Source organism: Aptenodytes forsteri, unplaced genomic scaffold (assembly GCF_000699145.1).
Source record: "Aptenodytes forsteri isolate BGI_AS27 unplaced genomic scaffold, ASM69914v1 Scaffold137, whole genome shotgun sequence".
Taxonomy (NCBI): Eukaryota; Metazoa; Chordata; class Aves; order Sphenisciformes; family Spheniscidae; genus Aptenodytes; species Aptenodytes forsteri.
In genome coordinates, this window is record NW_008796221.1 from 2890780 (window position 1) to 2913030 (window position 22251).

General features: G+C 38.7%; 1 protein-coding gene across 1 annotated transcript in view; it reads right to left on the reverse strand.

Annotated features, from left to right (window-relative positions):
- Nucleotides 1-22251, reverse strand: part of SLC2A13 (solute carrier family 2 member 13) — a 140708-nt gene that overhangs the window by 9573 nt on the left and 108884 nt on the right. The window contains exon 6 of the mRNA XM_019474583.1: nt 16749-16874. Coding sequence (XP_019330128.1) covers nt 16749-16874 — 126 coding nt within the window. The remainder of the gene's footprint in view (nt 1-16748; nt 16875-22251) is intronic.

Sequence of the window (22251 nt, forward strand, 5' to 3'; positions counted from 1 at the left end):
GAGAACAAGTCTTATGAGGAGTGGCTGAGGGAACTGGGGTTGTTTAGCTTGGAGGAAAGGAGGCTCAGGGGAGACCTTATCTCTCTCTACAGCTACCTGAAAGGAGGTCGTAGCGAGGAGGGCGTTGGTCTCTTCTTCCAAGCAGCAAGTGATAGGACAAGATGAAATGGCCTCAAGTTGCGCCAGGGGAGGTTTAGATTGTATATTAGGAAAAATTTCTTCCCTGAAAGGGTTGTCAAGCATTGGAACAGGCTGCCCAGGGAAGTGGTTGAGTCACCATCCCTGGAGGTATTTAAAAGACATGTAGATGAGGCGCCTAGGGACATGATTTAGTGGTGGACATGGCAGTGCTAGGTTAATGGTTGGACTTGATGATCTTAAAGGTCTTTTCCAACCTAAATGATTCTATGATTCTCAGTCACATCAGAATGCACACTTGCATGAGATGTAGTATCTTGTTCTGATTTACCTCTGTTCCTGGCCACCTGGTCACAGATGAACATAATTTTTTTTACATTATTATTTATTCAGACAAAAATCTTTAGAGAGTTTGAATTCAAACACTTCCATTTTCCCAAACTGAAAAATAGAGTGCTGGAGCTGTTATTCAATCTGAATAGACTGAGCAATAGACTACCAAATGATTGAAAACAGGAGCAATTTTTCCCCATGACAAACAGTTCTCCAATATTAATCACATCAAAGGGGTTCTTAATTGTTTGCCATTCTGGATGTTTCAGTATTTTTGTAACCACTGATTAGTGGATTCTGAAGGGTGGACAACACAGTTACTGTGTCTCTTGCCAAAGGAAGAAGCTCAGCTGTCTGAGTGCCCGTTAGGACGTTCGTTAGCTGTGGGTCTGAGCAAGCAGCTTTTGTGTGATTAGATAACTCTAATCTCCCAAGGAAAGATGTTCCATTTTGGATTTGTTTCTGAACTGAAGGTTCTCCTTCATAGTGCTGTATCCTATTCCTGTCCTCTCAAAGTTCAGCCTGCTATTCCATTAGACTTCTTTTATCCTGTACTGGTGCGTTCCGAGTCCTGCTGGCCACCTCCAGACCGTTGGCTACAATTTCCCACTCTGCTGTCACACCACACCACCACAAGTGTTTCAAGCTTCATTTTTCATCGTATCTACCAGGAATGGAGAGAAACAAATCTCTGCTACCACCAGAACACCGTCTGACAAGCTTCTCTCATCGTCTTTCGCACTCTCCTTACCTTGAGAAATGGACTCAAACCAGGAAAAGGCAGAATAACATTTATACCTAGTGTTAAAGTCCAACCATCTGAGATTTCACAATAGCTGACAGCACCCATTAGGTACGCATGTACACCAGTCCCAGCTACAGAACACTTAAAAACCGGGAGCAGTAATAAGCAAATACCTGTTTTTTGTTATAGGACATACAATTACCTTAATCACACAACACATAGATTGACTTATTTTTCTTCCCAAGCTTTTTCCTACTCTTCCAAAGTATCCGATGGCAATAAAAACATCAGGAAACGTCTGATGTATCTGTGCTCTACAGAGTGCCCTATCCTAGTCCTAATTCTGATCCCGACTTGACACCCGTTGTTTACCCCAGTACAAATTAAAATTAACCAGTAATAATTAAATTGTACGATTTCATAATCATGAGCAAATAATGAATAATTCGAATATCATATTAATAACATGTAAACTTGTCATACAACAACTATGAAAAATAATTATCTGTTCACTTAAACAACTAGCAGTCATGCCTCTAGAATTTTAATGGGCAGAATTCAAATTAAAACCTGATCAAAATGCAAAATCTTAATTAGTTTTGAGAATAAGCATCTTAGCTTAATATCACTGTCCTTCGTGCATTTCTACCTACGATCATTTTAACTACTTTAGTCATTAGACAATAGGTCAGAGTTTCAAAATACGATATTTTGTGTTTCTTTTAAACATCAGAAACTTCCAGGTATCAAATAGTTAACAGTACAAAGTTAGCTGTTCAGGCAAGAAAAACAATTAGTTTTGAGAATAAGCATCTTAGCTTAATATCACTGTCCTTCGTGCATTTCTACCTACGATCATTTTAACTACTTTAGTCATTAGACAATAGGTCAGAGTTTCAAAATACGATATTTTGTGTTTCTTTTAAACATCAGAAACTTCCAGGTATCAAATAGTTAACAGTACAAAGTTAGCTGTTCAGGCAAGAAAAACAATGGTATGTGTTTCATTTTTTCGTGAAAAGCTTCAAAATTGCCCCAATTTTCAACAAAAAATGAAATGACTGAAAAAAAAGGAACAGAAAGATCATAAAATAAAAATGGTTTTGTTTTTGTTTGAAAAAGATTTTTTTGCATTTTTTTGTCAAAAATGGTTATTAAAATTTTATATATATATTTAAAGACAATAAGCATCTTATAAAAGTAGTTTAAATAAAAAACTGAAATATCTAAACATATTAAAACACAAATTGAGTGCACAGAGGTCCATTCTATATCCACTTATATCCAAGTCTACCACTATACTCAACAGCCAGCAGAAGATGACTCGGTTAACACCCAGCTGAAGGGTTCACAGGTTGAAATCATAGCTGTAAAAATTGGATGTGGTATTCTCAAGTTAAGAAGCCATGACAACAATGGGTTTATTATGTATACCCAGAAGACTACTTTAGGGTTTGAAACTGTAAAATTCAGTGATACCGGCAGCAGTGAGTGATAATTCTAAGATGGAGAATCAAATACCAGTGTATATGATAAATAAACAAGAGTACAATCTGGCACTTATTTCTGGATAGATTCTTCATAAAACTGAGTAAATAGTTTAAAGATACTTTTTTTTGTAAAGACAGAGATTATTTTTTTAATATATATTCTGAACAGCTTTTTCTCAATTTAAAGTATGACTCACTTATTAGCTTGATATGTTGATATTTAGTCGCAGAAAATATTTCTCAAAAACATCAGAGCAAGCTTCACTGGAACCAGACGTCATACAAGGTTAAAGGTACAGCAAGGTAACGTTAAAGGAGAAGCAAAGCCCACATCTGCTAAATGTTTTCATGAGAAGACACAAGGATATATTTTTGCAACTTTAAAGATCATTCTGTTTATTTGCAGGCTAACAAAGAGGATGAAAAAGCAGCAGTGAAAGAGTGCAACGCTTCTGGTAAGGCTCAGAAGGCAACAGCAGGCAATGTAAGGTTCTTGCCCTTTTTCCCCCTCTGAAGGATGTACTCCAATGGTTTACAGCCTCTTACACCTGTGTACTTTAAAGACCAAGACCTTCAGTAATTTTTCCTGCCTTTTCATTTGTAGAATACAAACCCTGATCTCAACCCCTCCCCCAAAAAAACCAAAAACAAAAAGAAAAAAAATCACAATGCATCACAAGCACTAAACCATCTGGCAATCCTTACTGAAACATTCTTAGTATGCATATAAACCTTAGGTTTGTCCCTTTTATTGACAGGCATATCCTGTTGATAAAGTTTGTGCCTCTACAAGAGGTTGTGCCTGCTGGTCCACTGAAATCTCACCTCTCACCACAAAACTTTGTTCATGTCCTTGAACAACTTTACTAACCCTCAATCTTTTACCTCTTTTGTTCCTCTTTTAAGACAGATTTTACTGTTTCTTGCAGCTTCCAAACTACTGATGTGCTTGAGAACTCCAACCACTTTATAAACACAGAGGTGGGCTCCAGCAGAGTGCCATCAGCAGGTCACGAAGCCTCCCAGATTCCAGTGCTGTATTTAAAAAAGTCTAAGCCGATTCTCACAAAGAGCAAAATCCAGTAAGAGACAGAGAAATAGTTAGTTCGGTCCTAATTCTCATATTGAAAAATTTCAATCGGTTAAATGCTGTAGTTTTCACTAATTCTTTCTTTCAAGTATCATCAACTCTCGGAGAACTTCACTGAGGTGCAGATCAGCAAAGAATGTTTAGAAATTTGGGTAAATACAATGGATGTGATACTGCCCAACATTTTGAAGCCTTTGTCACGATCAATAGATATTTTAGTACTACAGTAGTATCAAGAAATATAAGAAAAATACTGCATTCTACCAGACAGAGTGGAAAAAACGCCATGATGTGGTAGAGGGCAAGACCCACTGCTGTAACACATAAAGCATCACGTATTCGTGTGCAGGTCTGGCTGGAGATGTGACGTGTGCGATGGGGCTGTGGCTCAATGACGTGACTTGCATGCACAGCAGTTGGTGGGACAAGAGAACTATTGCTACCACCGCCTTGGCGACTGCCGCAAATCCTCCCTGCCCCTTCAATCCTGTTCACAGCAATCAACCACGAACTGAAAAGAAACATCTCGTGCCACAGCAACGGCGCAGGCACACGGCAAGCCCTCGCAAGAAATGGCATCTGGGAATGGAATGGCATCTCATGAAAGAGATGCCATTTCACAAATTTTAAACGGAATATTTAATTGCTCATGAAAGAGATGCCATTTCACAAATTTTAAACAACATGAGCACAAAGCTATCTCCGCATGACAACCAGCAAAAAGGTAGTGCAGAGGCATTCTGGAAGCAGAATGAGCTATTATTTCCCTTCCAGCAGCCGTCAGGGTTGAGAAAGACTTGTGGACTCCCTGTGACCCCAGAATGTGCTTTACAGTTTGTTTAGTGGCTTTTCTGTGGTTATACAGAAAGAGTTCACTTTTGGAACAACCAGCTTCAGCAGCGAGCACACATATGCACCCGTGCCTTCATCCAGTCATTGCTGGCTTCCCTTATTTCTCTGGAAGGAGGGAGCGCTCATTAACAATTTGGTCATTTTTTTCCTGATAGACAAACCTTTGGGGGATCTCAGTGATGAGCATTAACTGGAAGGCAGCTACCAGTTGCCCCGAGGGGCTCACGGAGCTAAGCAGGGCCACATGATGCTTTCCACTGAAAACCAGACAGATTTGGCCACTCTCTATTACTCACAGGTGCCTGCAGGCAGGCAGGCTTCATTTTGTTTGAGCTCTTTCAGGACAAAAATGCTCAGAAATGTAGGACTCAAGTATTTTTTTGGTAAAGACAGACTGGCATTCAGCACCCGTGATAGACTAGCATATTAAATATTTTGGTTGTGTGAAAACCCTTCTCTGTAGCTCAGTGCTCCCGGTCTTTCCCTGGAGCGGTTCTGCTGCTCCCAGCGTTTTTGTGTGGAAGTTCTGGGTCATCCCTGCTCTGATATTTTTGAGAGCTTATGGACGGAGCGCCAGGCTCCAACCAAATTACTGACAGAACTGGGGTAATTGAATTGGAGACTTTCTAGCTTCTGTTTCCAGATCTAAAAGCATTTAGTCTTTCTGATTGTATCTCCTTGCAGCATGAATACTTAATAATTAAATTACTGAAACAAATTGGTCTGAAGATTATGTCAAATGCAGCATTTTAGAATTTCATGCAAGTTTACCATCAAATAAATCTCTACCTAATGTTTAATCTTGTTTGTTTTTTCACCTGATTTTACATTTAATTTACTTAATAATTAGGAATTGTAAAGTTCTTTTGTTACAACAGAAATATCAACCAGCTGCCTATTCACTGCAGAAGTATCAATTCTCCCAGGAGACACCTCTTTCCTATGGTATATGAAGACAGATCACCTCAATGAATACTGGTGGAAAGGGCTGAGCTTAGGGCTCAATAAAACAAGTATCAATATTTTAATATTAATTAAAGTATTATTAACAGAACAGCGTGCAAGAATTGCTGGCATGACGTAACAAAGTCTATTCTATAAATACAGGCAAAGGCCAGCTGCAAATAAGGAGTAATAAGGAACAGCATCTTCTACTCCATCAGTCAAGGAACTACAAGACAGCTCAAGGTCAAAATTTTAGACATCTGAAGTTGAGTAGGACAAATTCTGTCCAGACTTCTTATTCTTACTTGCACTTACAAGTAACCTTTATTGACGTTTGCGCTGTTCACCATGTGTCAGTAGTATTATCAAAGGAATGTTATCAGCATCTCAAAAGCATCACTTGAGTTACAATTGCCAAAAGTAATTCTAAGCCCATGGTCAAAAAAGACCAAAGACAAAGAAATCAAGGTGGTGGTTGTAACTCAGGATGAAGGTAACTTAGCAGAAATATTGACTGGAAGTTCAACCTCCAAATGACATAGGTTCTATTTCAGTGTTACAATCTTGTTTTTCCGAATGCTTCCAAACACGCCAGAAAACAATAAACAGAAAAAAAATTATTGCTTTTAATTACCCTGAAGTTTTAGACATGCAAAGGTATTGTAAAAAAACATGCTCTTAGGTTGAAACCTGGTATATCAAGTTAGTAGAGAATGGCAATATTTTATAGTTCAATTTAGAAAAACAAAGCAAATCCCACCCAACCCCCAAACTCAAAACACAGATGGGACATGCTGACACAATTATAACAAGTTACCAGATGTGGCACCGAATGGTGAGCATTACCGATGCAATTCATCATCCAAGTAACTTATTTGCCAAGTTCCAGTCCCAAAGCCCCCAGAAGGATGCCTGCCCTGCAAGCAAAGCGCCTGGCGGGCAGCTCGGGTCAGGCTCTGCTGCTGCAGGCACGCTGCTGAGATTTTAAAGCTACTTCATTTACTGCTCATATCACGCAGCAGTCCCTGCGCCTTACAGAGTCTGCCAAACCGGCACTGTGCAGAAATGATTTTCCACAGAGCTGTTAAAACCTTAAAATCATGATCAACCACGTATTTCAATGGGAAGTGAAGAGAGAACAAAACATTTATCCTTCTGAAATTTCCACTGAAATCAAAAGGAAAGGGGGGGCCTAAAAATAATTTTCTGAATTTGCTTTTTCTGTTGAACTTGAGAGAAAAAACTGTAAGAACAAGGAGTTTAAAATATAGATCAATATTACATGTATTAGCATACCTTTTTTAGCGCTTGCCTGCTCTATTTAATTTCTAGTTATTGACGTACATATAAAGTTTATATTTTAACCTTTTGGCCAACCTACCCTTCCACCTGAAGTACTGAACTGTTACATTCAATTTCTGTAACAGCAGTTTAGATACAAATACTACATTTTAACTATTGCTAGCAAATGTCTTTCTGCCATTACAACTGAAATCTGTCCAGACTAAAAATTTGAGATCTTACGTTCATCATTTTAAATAAATGATGGAAGATTATTTTTAAAAAGGAGCTTTTCCTTGATTCCAGTAGGTGGCAATAGCTCTGCCCTAAAAAGCTCGGAGAAACTGGTGCTTCAGAAGGGGAATGAAGCACCGCATCCCTGCCCACACAGGCTGTACTGGGGAGGCTCAGAATTAAGTCAACCAACAGAGCTATCCAAAGAATGATTCTTCCACTGTCAGCCCTAAAATTCACTGGAAATCATTAATGTTGTAACTGAAAATGGAGCCCCAAGGAGATTTAAATAATACTTTAAGACCACTTATAACAAGATAATTATTTCACACCTGAATTGAGAGAGTGAGCACTTAACATACAGTGTTGCTCTGCTTTGATTTGTGCATGCAGGCACAATACCTATGCCAAATCTAAGCAATCTTATAAAATACAGAAATGGTAAGTGCTTACACTAACTCTAGTTTATGACATTTATAAACGTTGGGTACCAAAGCCTTCATTGTTACATGAAACTCAAAGTTTGGGATCTGGCAGTAGAAGAACTCAGCAGAAATCAAAGTAATCATCTATTTTCCATGGCCTCTGACAACTAAAAAGAACTTTACATAAATAAGTGCTTTTTAACAACAGTTATTTTGCTAAGAAAATATGCTAAATGGAAACATACATCATCTGAATCACAGGTCTGAAAAACTAAATAATCAGGCAGAGCCTCAAACTCATCTCTCATTATCATCTATGCAAAGCTAATGTGACAGCTGTGGAAAGCTACAGGAAAAAAGAAAGTCTGTACATCCTACAAGCAAGAAGAAATGCCCAAAGTGCTGCTCTTCAGAAGCACGACCTGCCATGTAACAGACTGCCCATTTCCCAGCCTGTACTAACCGACAAGCTGAGTTAAAATAAAGTCACGACTTTAAAGCAAATGAATCAATAATTCCAGCTCATCTTGTGCCAGTGAGGGATTGATGTTACTGCCTCCATTCTCAAGGAAATGAACCACACATGCAGACAACACATACAATAATTTATATGAATTAAACTCATCAAACATATTGAATTATTCAACAGTCCTAATGCAGAAATGTGATAATTTATTTTCCCTCAAAAAGAAAAAAAAAACACCTCTGAATACTTCATCCTTTTAAGAAGGGAAGAGATCACAATTTTACTAAATCAGATGATGTGATTATTGAAGAGTTACTTATTATGGAATAAATGTGTGTAAGATTTGGATTAGGGATGCTGTTAAAGGTACAAGCTGCTATACGGAGGACTGGGTTCGACCCTGCTGAACATTCTTTATCAATAAAAATCCCCAACCACATGCATCTTTCAAAAACATTTTCCGCCCACAAAACAGAGAAAATTTCAATTTAGCAAATTCATTTCAGAGTGTAAAGTCTGAATTAAAGGAATCTGCTGAGACAATTTTCACTGAGGATTTTTATCTAAATCTGCACTTCAGAGTCAATAACTGAACACATGTGAAAAACAACTATCGGAAATACTCCCCTCTCAGAAAAAAATCCACACGCTCCCAAATATGAGTCAGTTCCTTTTGCTTTAGCTCCAAGGTGGAAGGGGAAATCCCCAGCTCTCTCCCAGCAGTAGCTCCCTGCACGCTCATGCTCTCTGGTGAAGCATCCTTCTCTGCCCCTCGCTCCGATTCCCGTGGCCGAGGAGAGCGCCAGGGCCATGCTCTGCCCCTGCTGTGACACCGCCCTGGGAGAACCCCCCTGGTGAGGCATGGACGTCACTCAATCTGTCCCTAAAAAGATGAGCAGCTGAAGTAGCTAATTAGCAGCAGGGTCCTATGGGCAATAAAAAACTCTCTTCTCCAGTGTACATTTCATAAGAGAGGGAGAGGAAAGCTGCAGGAATTATCCACATAGTCTAAGCACGCTGCCAAGAGACTGTCAATTCTCTCATATACATTGGCATTTTTTTCCTTTGCTTTCATATCTATCGCCTTTGTCAACTAACAGCAAACATGCTTTTAAAATGGAAACAAGATTTATTCTAGTCCCATCTCAGCTGACCACAGAATGACTGAAATGAGCAGAAAGCTTGCTCCTTCAACAGGATGTAAATTCAAATTTTAAACACCACAGCATCTTCTTCCTTGGACCACTTTTAAGTGGTGAAGAGCACAAACTCAAACAGTTTCCATTTAAATAACTGTAACACAATTTTTCCTGACACAAACCACCTTCCCTTCCCTTCCCATTCCCATTCCCACTCCCATTCTGGAATGTTTTAGCTCAAGGGCCACTTTTGCTTTTCTATTCCAGTTACCTCAATCCTATAGCATCTGAAGTAGTTGTTACAACAACTAACCCAAATAGCTGTCAGCATCTGTCTCTTCAGCACTCTCTACCAGAATGCCTTGTAAATAATAACTTAGAGTTAGATCTTGAAGTGGTGTTCAGCAGCAAAGTGCAATACAAACGAACTGGTAGAAAACAACACAAACGATGTTTCAAACTAATCAGACCTGCTTTAAAATCCTGTTTTGTACTGGGTGTCTCCAACAAGTAAATTTTGTCTTCAGCATATACATTTCCAGAGTCAGAATACATTCACTTCATAATAGGACTGACTAGGAAGGTATTTTGTCCTTCCTTTCAAGCATCCAGAATTTGCCATTGGTTGAGTAGATACAATGAGTTAGAGCTATTAACAGTAATTCCTAAGTAATTACTCTAAAGGAAGGTAGATAGTTTCAGTTTAGATTATCATGTTGGTCTGCTCATTATTTTAGACCTACAATGCAGATAGAATATACAAAGGATCTTAATTGGTCAGGCAACAGTTTAAGTCAAAAATAAAATAATACAAAATGGGTTTTCTTCCCCTTGAAAATGAGTATGAAAAGACTGTATCTTCTGTCAATGTTACAACAAAATTCCATCCACAATTTAAATTATTTAAGCACATATATAAATTGTACCGTATTTTTAAATGCTTAAAGAGATCTTATCGTGGTTATCAGGCCCACCATGAAATAATTTCCTTTTAAAAGAACTTAAAAACCTGATGCCTCAAAGATTTGAGTGGGAAGAGTGGCTGAAAGAATCAGAACATTAAAATTGCACTTATTTTGCTACCTACTCCTGCATCACCAAGAGCAGACTTCATCTATAAGGACACAATATGCTGCAGCACTTTACCCTTCTATTCTTCCTATTTGCTCTTACCAGTTAGCAGAAAAGGCGTTAAAATATGCATACAAGATTTCTTGAGTTCCTCCTCCACCTCCCCAGCTCTCCAGAATCACATCGGTATGTGCAACCATTAGTCCATGATTAGACTGTCTAATATCCTCCTCCCAGAAAAGACCTTGTGCCTTAGATTTTAGGCTGACAAAGACTGTAATCAGTTTCAGATCTTTTTTCATTGCTGTTTTCGCACACCTCACTAACGTGTATTAGGTATCATTACGCTGAAGTACGTACTCCTAATCAAACAGGACAAACAGCATTGCCTACTGCCACCCGGCTACTCCAAGTTTCCATACTTACTGGCAATGGTGAAGATAATCAGAATTTAATTCTATTTGAAACTGCATATATTTTGTGTTTCTTTCCTAAATGATCCCAGAGGGGAGAGCGGGGATTCTGTGTTCTGGTTCCTACTGAAGTGATGAATATTTCAACTTAGTAAACATTTAGCATATCGTCCAGAAAGAAGTTTTGCTAAGGCTGCTGGTTATAGTCGCAGCTCTTCTGAGTGCTGCCGATGTACATGCAGATGTAAATATTCTGTAGATTCTGCTACTTTCTCGAATCATTTACTCCCTTTACTTTCCTACTTTGCACATGTAGAACTATAATCCTATGTATAATCTTCAGCTATCGATCTGAAGACCTAGTAAGAGAAATACTAGTTTCTCCTCTAATTGCTGCTGAATTTAGCAGCACTTTTCAATGCAGGCCCTTGTAGAAAGATTCCAAATCAACATTTCAGCAATAAAATCTTCTACCAATAGTTCCTGCATGACAAAACAAACAATGTCTACCCGGGGACAGAAGAGTACTTCATTCTTGGAAGGCTGCTCCAGTGCTAGCCTTTCCGTGGTAACAGGAAAGGTCTGTATACCCGTTCCCCATGACGTACTGGAAATAGATTCTTAGTCTTTAAATGTGTGAAGACGCACATACATTTTTTTAGCATTAGTAAAGCAGTCATAGCAACTTTTACAAACGTACTTGTCACATTGCAAAATCATCTTTATAAGACAGTGACTAGCAAAACAAGTGTAATGAACTTATTTATGCCTGTCTGTATTTACAAGCAGCAAAAAGAACCTGACATTTCTAGAAAAGTCTAATGTTGCTACAAAGAAAAAGTATTCTAATCATTTTAACAGTCTCATCTGCTATGCATTAGACAATAGGCAGCACTGTATGAATGTAAAGCTTCCCAGAATACTCCCGAGGCTGTGACAGACACTGGCACGTCCCCCGTTGGACATAAACCAGGCTGTTGTCTGAGAATCCAGCTAATGAACTCCTGTGGGTTTTTTTTTTAACCACTGGAATCTAGTTAGCATCCAGGCTCGAATGCCAAGGTCGTTAGGCACATTCCTGCAGTGGAAACTCTTCTGAAGCTGAGAACCAGGGTTTGACTGCCTGCCTGACCTGCTTCCTCACATTGCCTGTGTAATTTAAACCCAATTTTCCCCAGAACAGGTTTCTGAGATACAGTTAAACTCCTCAGCAAACTGATGGATGCGAGCAACAGGCACGCAGTGACACGTAACAGCATTATCGAGCATCTGCAAACATGCCATTAATTTTACACGGAAGGAAAGAGGTCAGGAGAGCACTGGCCAGAGGAAAATGAAGAGCTTCCCAAATGCTCTTTCTGCACTCGCCTTTGCAATGAATGCCCCCAGAGAGGGGAGGAATGCATCTTTATATTGACGAAAGCAGGATTCTCCATGAAGCATTAAACTCCCATGGCAGGGAGATGTGCCTCTAACGAAGTTAATAAAAATGGCTGAAGAAAGTAAATCACTCAGCTCCTCTCCCTTTATAGATTTCTGTTCCCAATCGTCCTCCTTTGGGGACTGTGGAGACCTGCCAGCTAATTTTGTGGACAGGATGGCTTCTAGGCTTGCCTCTGATCTGCAAATGATGTTATAATTTCTTCATAATTGTTTACTGTATAAAGTCAACATCTTTCTCTCCAGAGGGAGATTGCTCAGAGTCACTCATGCGAGCCTTTTAGCTCACAGTTGTGGGCCTCCTGTGGTCTAGACAACATACTCATGTCAAGGTTAATGTCATGTCAAGGCACTATTAGTAGCTCCTTTCCTTGCATGGTTATTCTTTCAACTGTAAGAAAATTAATGCAATTTAAAGTTACTTCTAGAGCATTCTTGGCTGGCCTTTACGGTTATTGCAATTACATGGACAGAAGTTTCAAGGTTTCCGAGAGTACTGTGGGAGTAATTGCAATTGTGAGGAAAAACTAGATTTCAGTTTGTGCTCTGAAAGCACAGAACTGAAAGCAATCACCTCCACATTCAGTCCTGGCAGAGAGATGGACTCTGCCCGTGACCTCTGTCGTGCCACCTGAGCTTCATATTGGAACTTTCCCATTGCATCCCCATCTGTAAAAGTGAGATAATGCTTTTTATCAACTTCATGGGGATTTTATAATTCAATGTTCATTAAGAGAACAGAACTGCAAGCCCTTCTGTGCTACTGCTAAATGCAAAACTTCCCTAAATCTCGAGGAACAGAGTCCCAACACAGAACCCTCAGGCCACACTGAGAGAGAAGACACAGCTCCTCTTCTTTTATTACAAAGTCAATAATTTAAGAATATTCTTGCTGACTGCCTTGAAACCATCCTTTATATGTCCCTGGGCAGAGCTGGAGGCAGCAAGGTTTGCATGTCAACAGTTGTTTTGTTGACTGGTTCAGTAATACCACGGGCAGCAAAGCACCTGACTGTGCTGATGCCCTGGGCAAGACGCTCCTCTTTGTGTTATTCCAATACCAGAGTCAGGCTTATGTAACTGATTAAATAAATAAAAAAATAAATCTCTATTCTTTGTCTTACATTTATGATCTTACAAGTGTAGCCATTGCGCACTACCCATGCTGTTTCAAGGCCTGACTTGGACTTGGTCAGATTTATCCTTAGGCGGTCTCCCTCCGCCAGGGCCACTGCTGGCTACAGGGTTCCCTATATTCAAAAGAACCAAAATGCTATATTCTTCCTGAAAAACATTTGGACACTCTAATTGTCTCCCTAGGTTTCTATGACAACCACAGCAATATAAACAGCCTTGCTGGCAGCCATAGGAGACTGAAATCTCTGCTCTCTTCCCTTCCCTCCCCTCCCCAGAACTTCTCAATTTAGAACATACCGTAACCGAATAAATATGATTAACAATAAACATAGAGGTGGTGTCTAGTACACCAGACTGGCACTAGGGAAACTTCTTGCAACTAAAAATACATTACAGTATTTTACGATAACAGTCAAAACATTGCCTGTTACGTCAGTGTTATCGAAGTACCTTGGGATCAACTGTGAAGAACAGTGCAAAGCTATAAATATATAAACAGGAGGGTTATCCATGTCAGCTTGCACGGCTGCAGAGAGAGCTTTAAAAAAATATGACAAAGCCTTCTCTGTTGGTGCCTCCAAGCAGCTCTCACCTTGTTGGTAGGTTACACATCAGGAATAGATAAACCCCTGAGCGAACGTCAGGACGGTTGGGCTTAAGATGGCTGCAGAGCTATGTGGCTGCGTGCACATCGTGTGGTGTGACTGAAGGCAGCTCTCCATGGCTGCAGCTCCCGGCTTTCCAGCAGAAAAATCATAAACAAAATGCGATGGTGGCAGCAGCAGTGAAATGCTCTGTACAGCACCGTCAATCCGAGCCCAGCAGAAGCTGTTTCTCTGAACCTCTTGCATCAGGCAAGGTAGTCAGAGCTGCTGCTTTTGCTAATGCTCAGGCAAACTGAGGTCCAACAAATCCCAAACAAATAGCTCAGGTCTTTCTTCTCTCCTGAGCAAAATTAATGGCAAAATAAATCGGCTGTATGAGGCCAGCGTAACTCTGGAGGTTTTAAGCCATTTAAACCCGTTCAGCCAATACTGGATGGCATGAAGCCATCAGGATACACAGGAGTTATAAAGAGGCTGCATGTGATAATTATGGTTATCAGCTGTACATAGATCACAAAATCATCTTTCAAATTATTAAATCAGTTTCTGATCGTAAAAATGCCATGTATTTTTAAAATAACTGCCACTGTATGTCTAGCTCATGACAAAGTAACTTTGTGAAACAAAGGGATGCAATTTCAAGCATCAGCATGGACGTAATTTCTTCACAGGTGCTGTTAGTTTGTCTTAGGCACTTGTTCTCCCTATGCTGCCAGAAAGATGCAGACGACTCCTGCTGCTCTGAGACACAACTGGGGATGTAACTACGCTGTTTTCACTGCAGCAATCTTCTCGCTTGGCGGGGAAATCCTACGGCTTTGTGGGAGCAATTTTGGTGTAAAGCAGACTCAGGATTCGAGGAAGCAGAGCTGGGGGGGTACGTGAATGTGAACCCTTGGAAGCCAAAACCTATGGGGATTCCCTCTGGACCAGTATGAAGAAATACACCTATCTGGGAGGAGGAGGAGGAGGAGGAGGAGGTGAAATGCTTGCCTGTTCCACAGGGCTTGGAAGGCACAGAAGGTGCCACCTGACATTTCACAGCTTGAAGGACCGGCTTTTATAAAACTGCCTGATTACACAGACCAAGTGGAGACGAGATTAGAAATTAATGAAATAAACACCAGAAATAGGGATGAACGTATAACCTTTGGAAAAAGAAATGTGGAATTTCTTTGGTTTTCTTTCTTAAGGCAGAACTTTCACTCTAATGACTAACAATATAACATTAAAATTGTTCAGTTTTCTCTTGAAAGATTTTGAACAGGGTCTTTATACTATGGAATTATTGTACAATATGGAAATATTGTATTTTGCAATATAGAAAGGAAGTATTTCTCCTTTCCTATCTAATTTGCTCCAATAGGCTGTACAGCAAGGAGGATTATGTGAGAGTGAATATAAAAGGATTACTGATGCCCACATTTACTACGTTATACAATAAGACTGCCTAATAAATAAAGTTTGATTTTCTCTCTCAACTATTCGTAACAAGTTTATGTTTCCATTTACGTCTTCCTGTGTGTTAGCATGATTTTGCTAACTACAGACACGCTACTTAAAACTACAGCATATATGAAATGAATGTTGACCAGGAATACAAAGACAGATCTGTTAATTTACAAATATGAGAGTCCAAGTGTTGGAGAGCATATCAGGATATTAGGTAATATGCAAAGTATGTTGTATAATGCACCATTGAAGATAGTCACAGAAAAAGCAAGAAGGATGAGATTTTGTACTTTTCACAGTTATTTATTAATAAACAGTCATAGCCCCCAAATGATCACAGTGCTTTTAAATTAAGATTACAAAGCATATAAGCTACCCTCTTCTGTATCTGGAAAGAACTACTAGGCATAACATTCTAATAGTATTGAAATCAAAAGGAGGGCAATTTTAGAGTCATTTTAAATCAATGATTTTACAATTAGTAGATATTTTCATACCTTCCAACCTCTGTCCAATATGACTCACTGCCACTAAGGCACTTGGTTTTAACTTCTGAGAAATACACATGAAAGTTAAAAAAAAAAAAAATAAAAAAGCCCAAACCACCACACGAACCTTTGCATATTTCCCAGGTATGTTTATGGTGTGTGGGTGGCATAGGTGAATTATGGCGAGGAGGTTTTATCAGCAGTAATTACACATTTTATCAGCAGTAATTATGTAATTCCCTTGTGGCACTGACCCATTCTAAACTCTAATCCAAGCCCTAATCATTATTAAAGTATTGATAAAGCCTTTACAGGATGTTGTTCCAACTCATAAAACCATTCCTTAAGAACAGTCAATACTTCAGAAAACCTGAAGATTGCTGTGACTTCACAGGGAATCTTTGTGCTGCTTAAGAAAAAGAGGCGTGATGTATTTTGCAGTTGCATTAGGACTTTTCTATGAATGCACACATTTTTACACTCCAAGTGCAACGCATGGCATGACACCGCTTTTAAGCACAGGAACACAGAAATCTGTGGCCACAATCCATGCTTTTGACAATTTGAACTTTTCAGATTTTTATCATTTTAGATTATTCAGCTGAGCAACTTGGTTTCTTTAGTAGGCCAATATTAAAAGTGTGGTTTAATTAAAGCATTTAAAAAGAAAATTAATTCAGAGGGCTTTAAGTGTATACCTAGGGAATATGCCCCTCAAATGAATGAAGACATCAGGGAAGAGTAATTTTCCTAATTGCTAGTGTACTTTTGCCATACTTTCTAAGTGGCAGATTACACCGAACTGGCTGCATATATCAGGGTCAAGGCTTTTATTTAGAACAGTTGTTAGAATGTAATTGCCCATTTTTGACAATGCCAAGTTATTTTTTTCTTCCAGAACACCCTAAGCATAACATTTTATGTAAAAGCAAAAAGTGTTCTCAATAGCACAAAATACACCGTCAGTAGAGCATAAGACCAGAAAATCTTGAAAAGTGACATACCTGCCCCACGCTGCTTTCATGGTAGAATCTTTATCAACAGGAATGCATGAGGACTCAACAACACTTGATTTATTCAATTTGTAGCAGAGACCACAGTCTGGATCTAACATACATCCATTACAATAACTGAAAGAGAAAGAAAGAAATACTTAAGCAACACTTTATTCATTTGTATGTGTCAAAACCAACAGCATCTCCTAATCAATCTTGGGATGCACAAAGTCAAGTTGTCAGTGTTGGAGACAAGATAATAGAAACTGCCCAAAAACTAATACAGATTGCTTTTGCCTTCTTCTGTACCACATTTTGGTGGCCCACTTGCAAATCTCGCAGTGACACCTGATCAGGCTGTAGGAGAATTCACTTGTGGAATGAATTTAAATTAAAAAAAGACAGATTGGGGTTGAAAAGAAAGAATCATACATCATACCTAATAAACAAACTAGGATTTGGGCACATACAGATGTGGGAGTCAGTCTGAGATCACGACACCATGTGTCTCCATGTGGGAACTAGGCGCCTGAGCTCCCATTATATTTGATAGACGGAGCCAATATGTCAATGGAGCCGATTCATATACAGGCATCTAGTGCCCAGAAACATCCCGGCCTGCCCTTCACCTGCCAATGCAGAGTATGCAGTGCTCTTGCAGATCATTCTCATGCATCACACTTGCCAGCTCCATACAGATATCTCTGATTTCCTTGGTAGTCTCAAAGAGCAAGAGATGCTTACATTTACGCAAAGTTTCCTCAATGCAATCTTGCAAGCTATTCAAGTGACTAGACGATAAAACTGTTCTCTAGACTCCACTGGTTACACTGACCACATCCCCACTGACTACTGGGAGCCTAGACGCCAAGTGCCCTACAGATACCTCACTTAGGTGTCAGTCTAAAACCTGCCTCTGAGAACAAACTGAGTGGATTTGGGCATGTGAGCTATGAAGACATTCCAAAACCCTTCATGCAGTGCAAGTTATCTGAAAGCTTCTGGCACAAGCTTCGCCAGATCTTGCAAACACTCAAGACCATTGCTGCTGTGGTTAAACTACCCAGGTGTTTATCTTCCCCAGAAGCCATCTCAGATTCAGAGATACATCCTCATCAGTAAAGCCTCTGATATATTCTAAAGGGTAACTTTAGGAGTTAAAAATAGGAGAACGAAAAACTGTAAAACATGGAGTAAGTCTGGAAATTTGAAACTAAAATTAAACTTTGAAATGTTACATCTGGAAATGTATAATTAAGGTGACAAAAATAGCTTCAACATATATCCCTGTAACAACAAAACCAAGGAAATAATCCTTTCTGAGTGTGTATCTTTATCATAACAATGACTTAGTGAATGAAGAAATAATCTGCTTAAACTACTATACCATTATGAGAAAAAGTAAAAGTTTCTGTATAACCAAGTCCCAAGAAAATGTATCAGTAAAGCAGATTATATGGATTTAAAAAGTCTGAAAGTACACATTTAAAATCTAGTCATTTAAACTTCTCTTACTATGAGGTTTCTAAAAGAGTTATAATAAGGTCAATTCATATGGTAGTTGGCAAAAAAAGAGGGCTGGGAAAGTGTTAAAAACAGTGTATTCATTTGCATTTTCCTACTTCTCCCAAGTTTCAGAAATTTGTGCTCTTTGTTATTGTGTGCTTTCTAAATTATCAAATTACTGCAGAATTTCCATGTTGTCTACTTTTTAGAAAATAAACCTATTTTAAGTACACCTTCCTCTTGCTTAACTGATAGGTCAAATTCAGGTTTGAACAGCTTTTGTTTATTTTATATTAGGAAAGCTGCATTAAATCAGCTCTTTAAATAGAAATATAAACTGCAGAAAACATTTTTACAATGGAGATGAAGCAAAACTTTCAGGTAGAAGTCAATCACCTAACTGTAGTAAACATTCCTTCTCTTGCAAAGATAAATGAGAAAATTATAACTCTGCAATTATCAATTATGAAAGGAAAGGACAATTCCAGTATTACATTATCAAGACTTAGTTACATTTTGTTAATCAATATTAGGACAGCAATGGGCAGCAACCAAAGCAGTTGACAGGAACAGAAGACTGCAGATGAATAAAGACATTTTTATAAATTACAAGTGTGTTTAAGTATGTAATGATAATATTAAAAATAACTAAAAAATTATAGCATCTTCTAGTGAAAAGAATCCTATAATATCAAACAGGATGCTGATATGTGATTTTCAAATTGTAGAACATCTTCCACTCAAATTATGTTGTATATCAAAGTACCTTTCAACAACATGAATTTCTAAAAAGACCCAGGGTGCTAGCACATCCAGCATAGCAGCCTGGCAGAGAAAGCAGACATTTCCAAATACTACATGCTATCAAGAGCAGCAGTGGATTTTTAAGTCAACTATATGCAAATTATATTCAATGTGAACACCATGTGCAAAATTTAACACATTAAAGTGGTCTTTCTCTTTGGAAAATTTCAGGATTCAAGGTCTCTCTAGGTTTATTCTTTTTAGGTTTTACTTCAAGCAGAAATATAGTCAAATATCCAACACCAGCCAGAACATCAGCAGGACACAGGAATGCAGAAGAATGACAATTAGACACAGCGATGACTGTCATTTTTATAGTGTTGCCAGCAGAGGACAGGATGGGGACTGGACGCTTCATCATTTCCCTCAGTGTCCTCACAAAAATCAATGCATGAGATGAATGACAGAACTGAACTGTGCATTGTCTGTTCTGTCCTGTGGGGCTCACTCTACGGTTAACTCCACATAACCTCAGATGGCGTTGGGTATCAGTAACCAGCCAACTGGGAAGCAGAAGATATCTTATTTGTTCCTCCCCCCCAGCCAGCAGTCCAGAGAAAAACTCAAGAAATTTGATTATTGATTCCAATGTCGGTCTACAGGGCTGTTAGTTCAGCTGTTCCTCGGGCTTTATTGGATATGCACAACTGTGTCTTCCAGTTGGCATTCAACAAAATAAAGGCTGCTGGATTTCATGTCATGCCAAATGTCAGAGGTTATAGTTACTCATAACAGTTTAAATAATTTAAAATTATTATTTTCCACAGCTTTTCTGAAGCTTGTCTTTCAGACTGAAAAGTTAAATGACAAATATTTATAAACCCTTTACCTTTGGGTTAGGATTTGCTGTCATTAGCTATATAGCGAGTTCATACAATCAGGCTATGACTTTAGGTTTTAGAGACAAGACCAATTTATGTCAGAGGAAATTCAGCAATTCAATATACAAGACTTGAAGCCCTTTCAAATTTAACTCCCAGCAGACTTAGGGTAGGCGGCTGCTGTTCAGATCATCTAGCATTCTTCTGTGCCCCGTTTTATCAGTGATATAAAATTTTTATGTTGACTTTGATGAGGTAGATAGTCATCGCTTTTTCCAAGATGAAGATAGATGTTTTTTTCTTCCAAAATTCCAACATATACACATTACAACTGTTTCATAACACAGTAAAGAAATCTGTATCAGTTGATAAAAACTAATGATCACTGAAGATGCAGCATGAAATAAGCACGGAATTTTTTTTTTTTTAAGAAGCAATTTTAAAACAACCAAAAAAAATCATGTGCTGAGGCTATTCACTCTAAATTTCTCTCTCAAAAAATGGAAATAAAATATATAGTAGTTTCAGGCTTATGCTCTTCTTCACTCTAGCCCCATTGCTATTTGCTAAACAAAAATATTTAAACAATTTGAAATTCAGCACATATTCACATGCTCATAGTGATGTAAATAAATTAGGACACAAAATATACCAGGAAAAGAAATGCACAATATAATACTTATTGACATTTAACTATCTACTACAGATCTCCTTCCTGTCCTCAAACGTACCTTCTTATCAGCACTACCCAGATATACCCAAACATATGTCAGAGTATAAGTCTGTAAAAATACTGATACTTCTTCAAATCTACACCACAGATCAGTTATGGCCTTGAAAGCTCTATACCAGAATACTCCAGGATATCAATGTTAAGAAGGAAATTTGCATCCAATTATAAATGGGAGATATGTTTGCTGCACTTTATCATGAAATATTTATATCCATGTTAAGGTTATGAGCTAGTGTCTTGGAAACAGGTTCCCCTGTGAAGAGCCAGTTGAAAATTCCCAGGCAGGATGGTTCTCAATCAGAGACTGACTGATTGAAATACCTGAGAGAGATGATTTGATTTTGATGAAACCAGGCAGCACTACAGCACAAAGGTTTTACAATGTGCCTAGTTCCCTCTCTGCTTACCAGCTGGGCTCCTAGGCAACCCAACAAGAAGGCAAGCATCTAGACTTCAGATGCTTCAGCCTATGTAGCAGAGTAACAACCACCAGGAATGTGAGGCTCCAGAAGTCCAAAGATGCTCAGATTCTTTGAAGCTCAGTGGCATGAAGTCTACAAAACAAAAGTTGCAGTAGCCTGGCCCCTCAGTTTATTGAGAACTGCCACAGCATGGGATTTAAGGGTTCCTGCCTCATTGTCAAACCACGTTTACTGACAAGCTGGTAGACCGTTAGGAGACTAGATATCCCCAAACCTGCAATTCCCAACTCTGATTCTGCCAATTTGGTCAAGGCTTCCATGCTCTTATATCCTTTTCATCTGACCAAATGGGAATATTTGATGTCTAGAAAGCCTGACAGCACTAACTTCAAGGTCCCTTGCTAGCAATTTCTTGCCAGCCTGAGCACCACCAGCTTTCAGGATGCTCTGCTCTGGAGCAGCCTGCCCAATGAACTGTTCCTGAGGTTACAGGTTGATGCCAAAGGTCACAATTCCTTCCTCTTTCACAGAGAATTTAAAGTATATAGAAGAATTATTAATTGGCTAGCTGTGCATGTTTTTCTTGATACCAAAATTACTGGTTTTTTTCTCCTTAACAGTGTAGTTTACTAGCCTCTAGTGCAGTCTCTAAAAAGACTGAATAAAATCTCTGACCTGCTAAAGTGACCCTCCAGTTGCCAATGAAAAGTTCACAATTGCTTCTTCCCCGCTCTTCTCCCACTTCTTAAAATACTCCATACTTACATTTGGTTTGTCATTATATTTTGTGCTTTAAATTTGTAAAATGACCTTGTAAGTAATGACTTTCCTACAATTCTCAGGAGTCTCTTAATTTGAGCTGCAAATTGTACCTTGCCACTTTTTGTTGAGTGATTTAGCAGTAAAAGACCTTTGCCCTTGCTCTGCAAGTGCTGTTTCTCTTTTTGTCAGATTATTTTGTCTTTTTCAAGCTGAATCTCAATTTCTGAATTGTTCATTTCAAAACATTTCATCAATTTTCACTTCTGCCACATCTTAAGGAACTTTCAACTTTGGCTTCCATATTCTGTTATCCCATTATAAAACTATATTAATATATTTCTATCATCCAGTTACAGAAATACAAACTGAGCTTGATAATACATTATGGACTGTGTAGTTCTCTTCTAGAATCTAACACCTGATTTCATAATATTCTACTACATGGGTAGCATGAACAGCCTCTC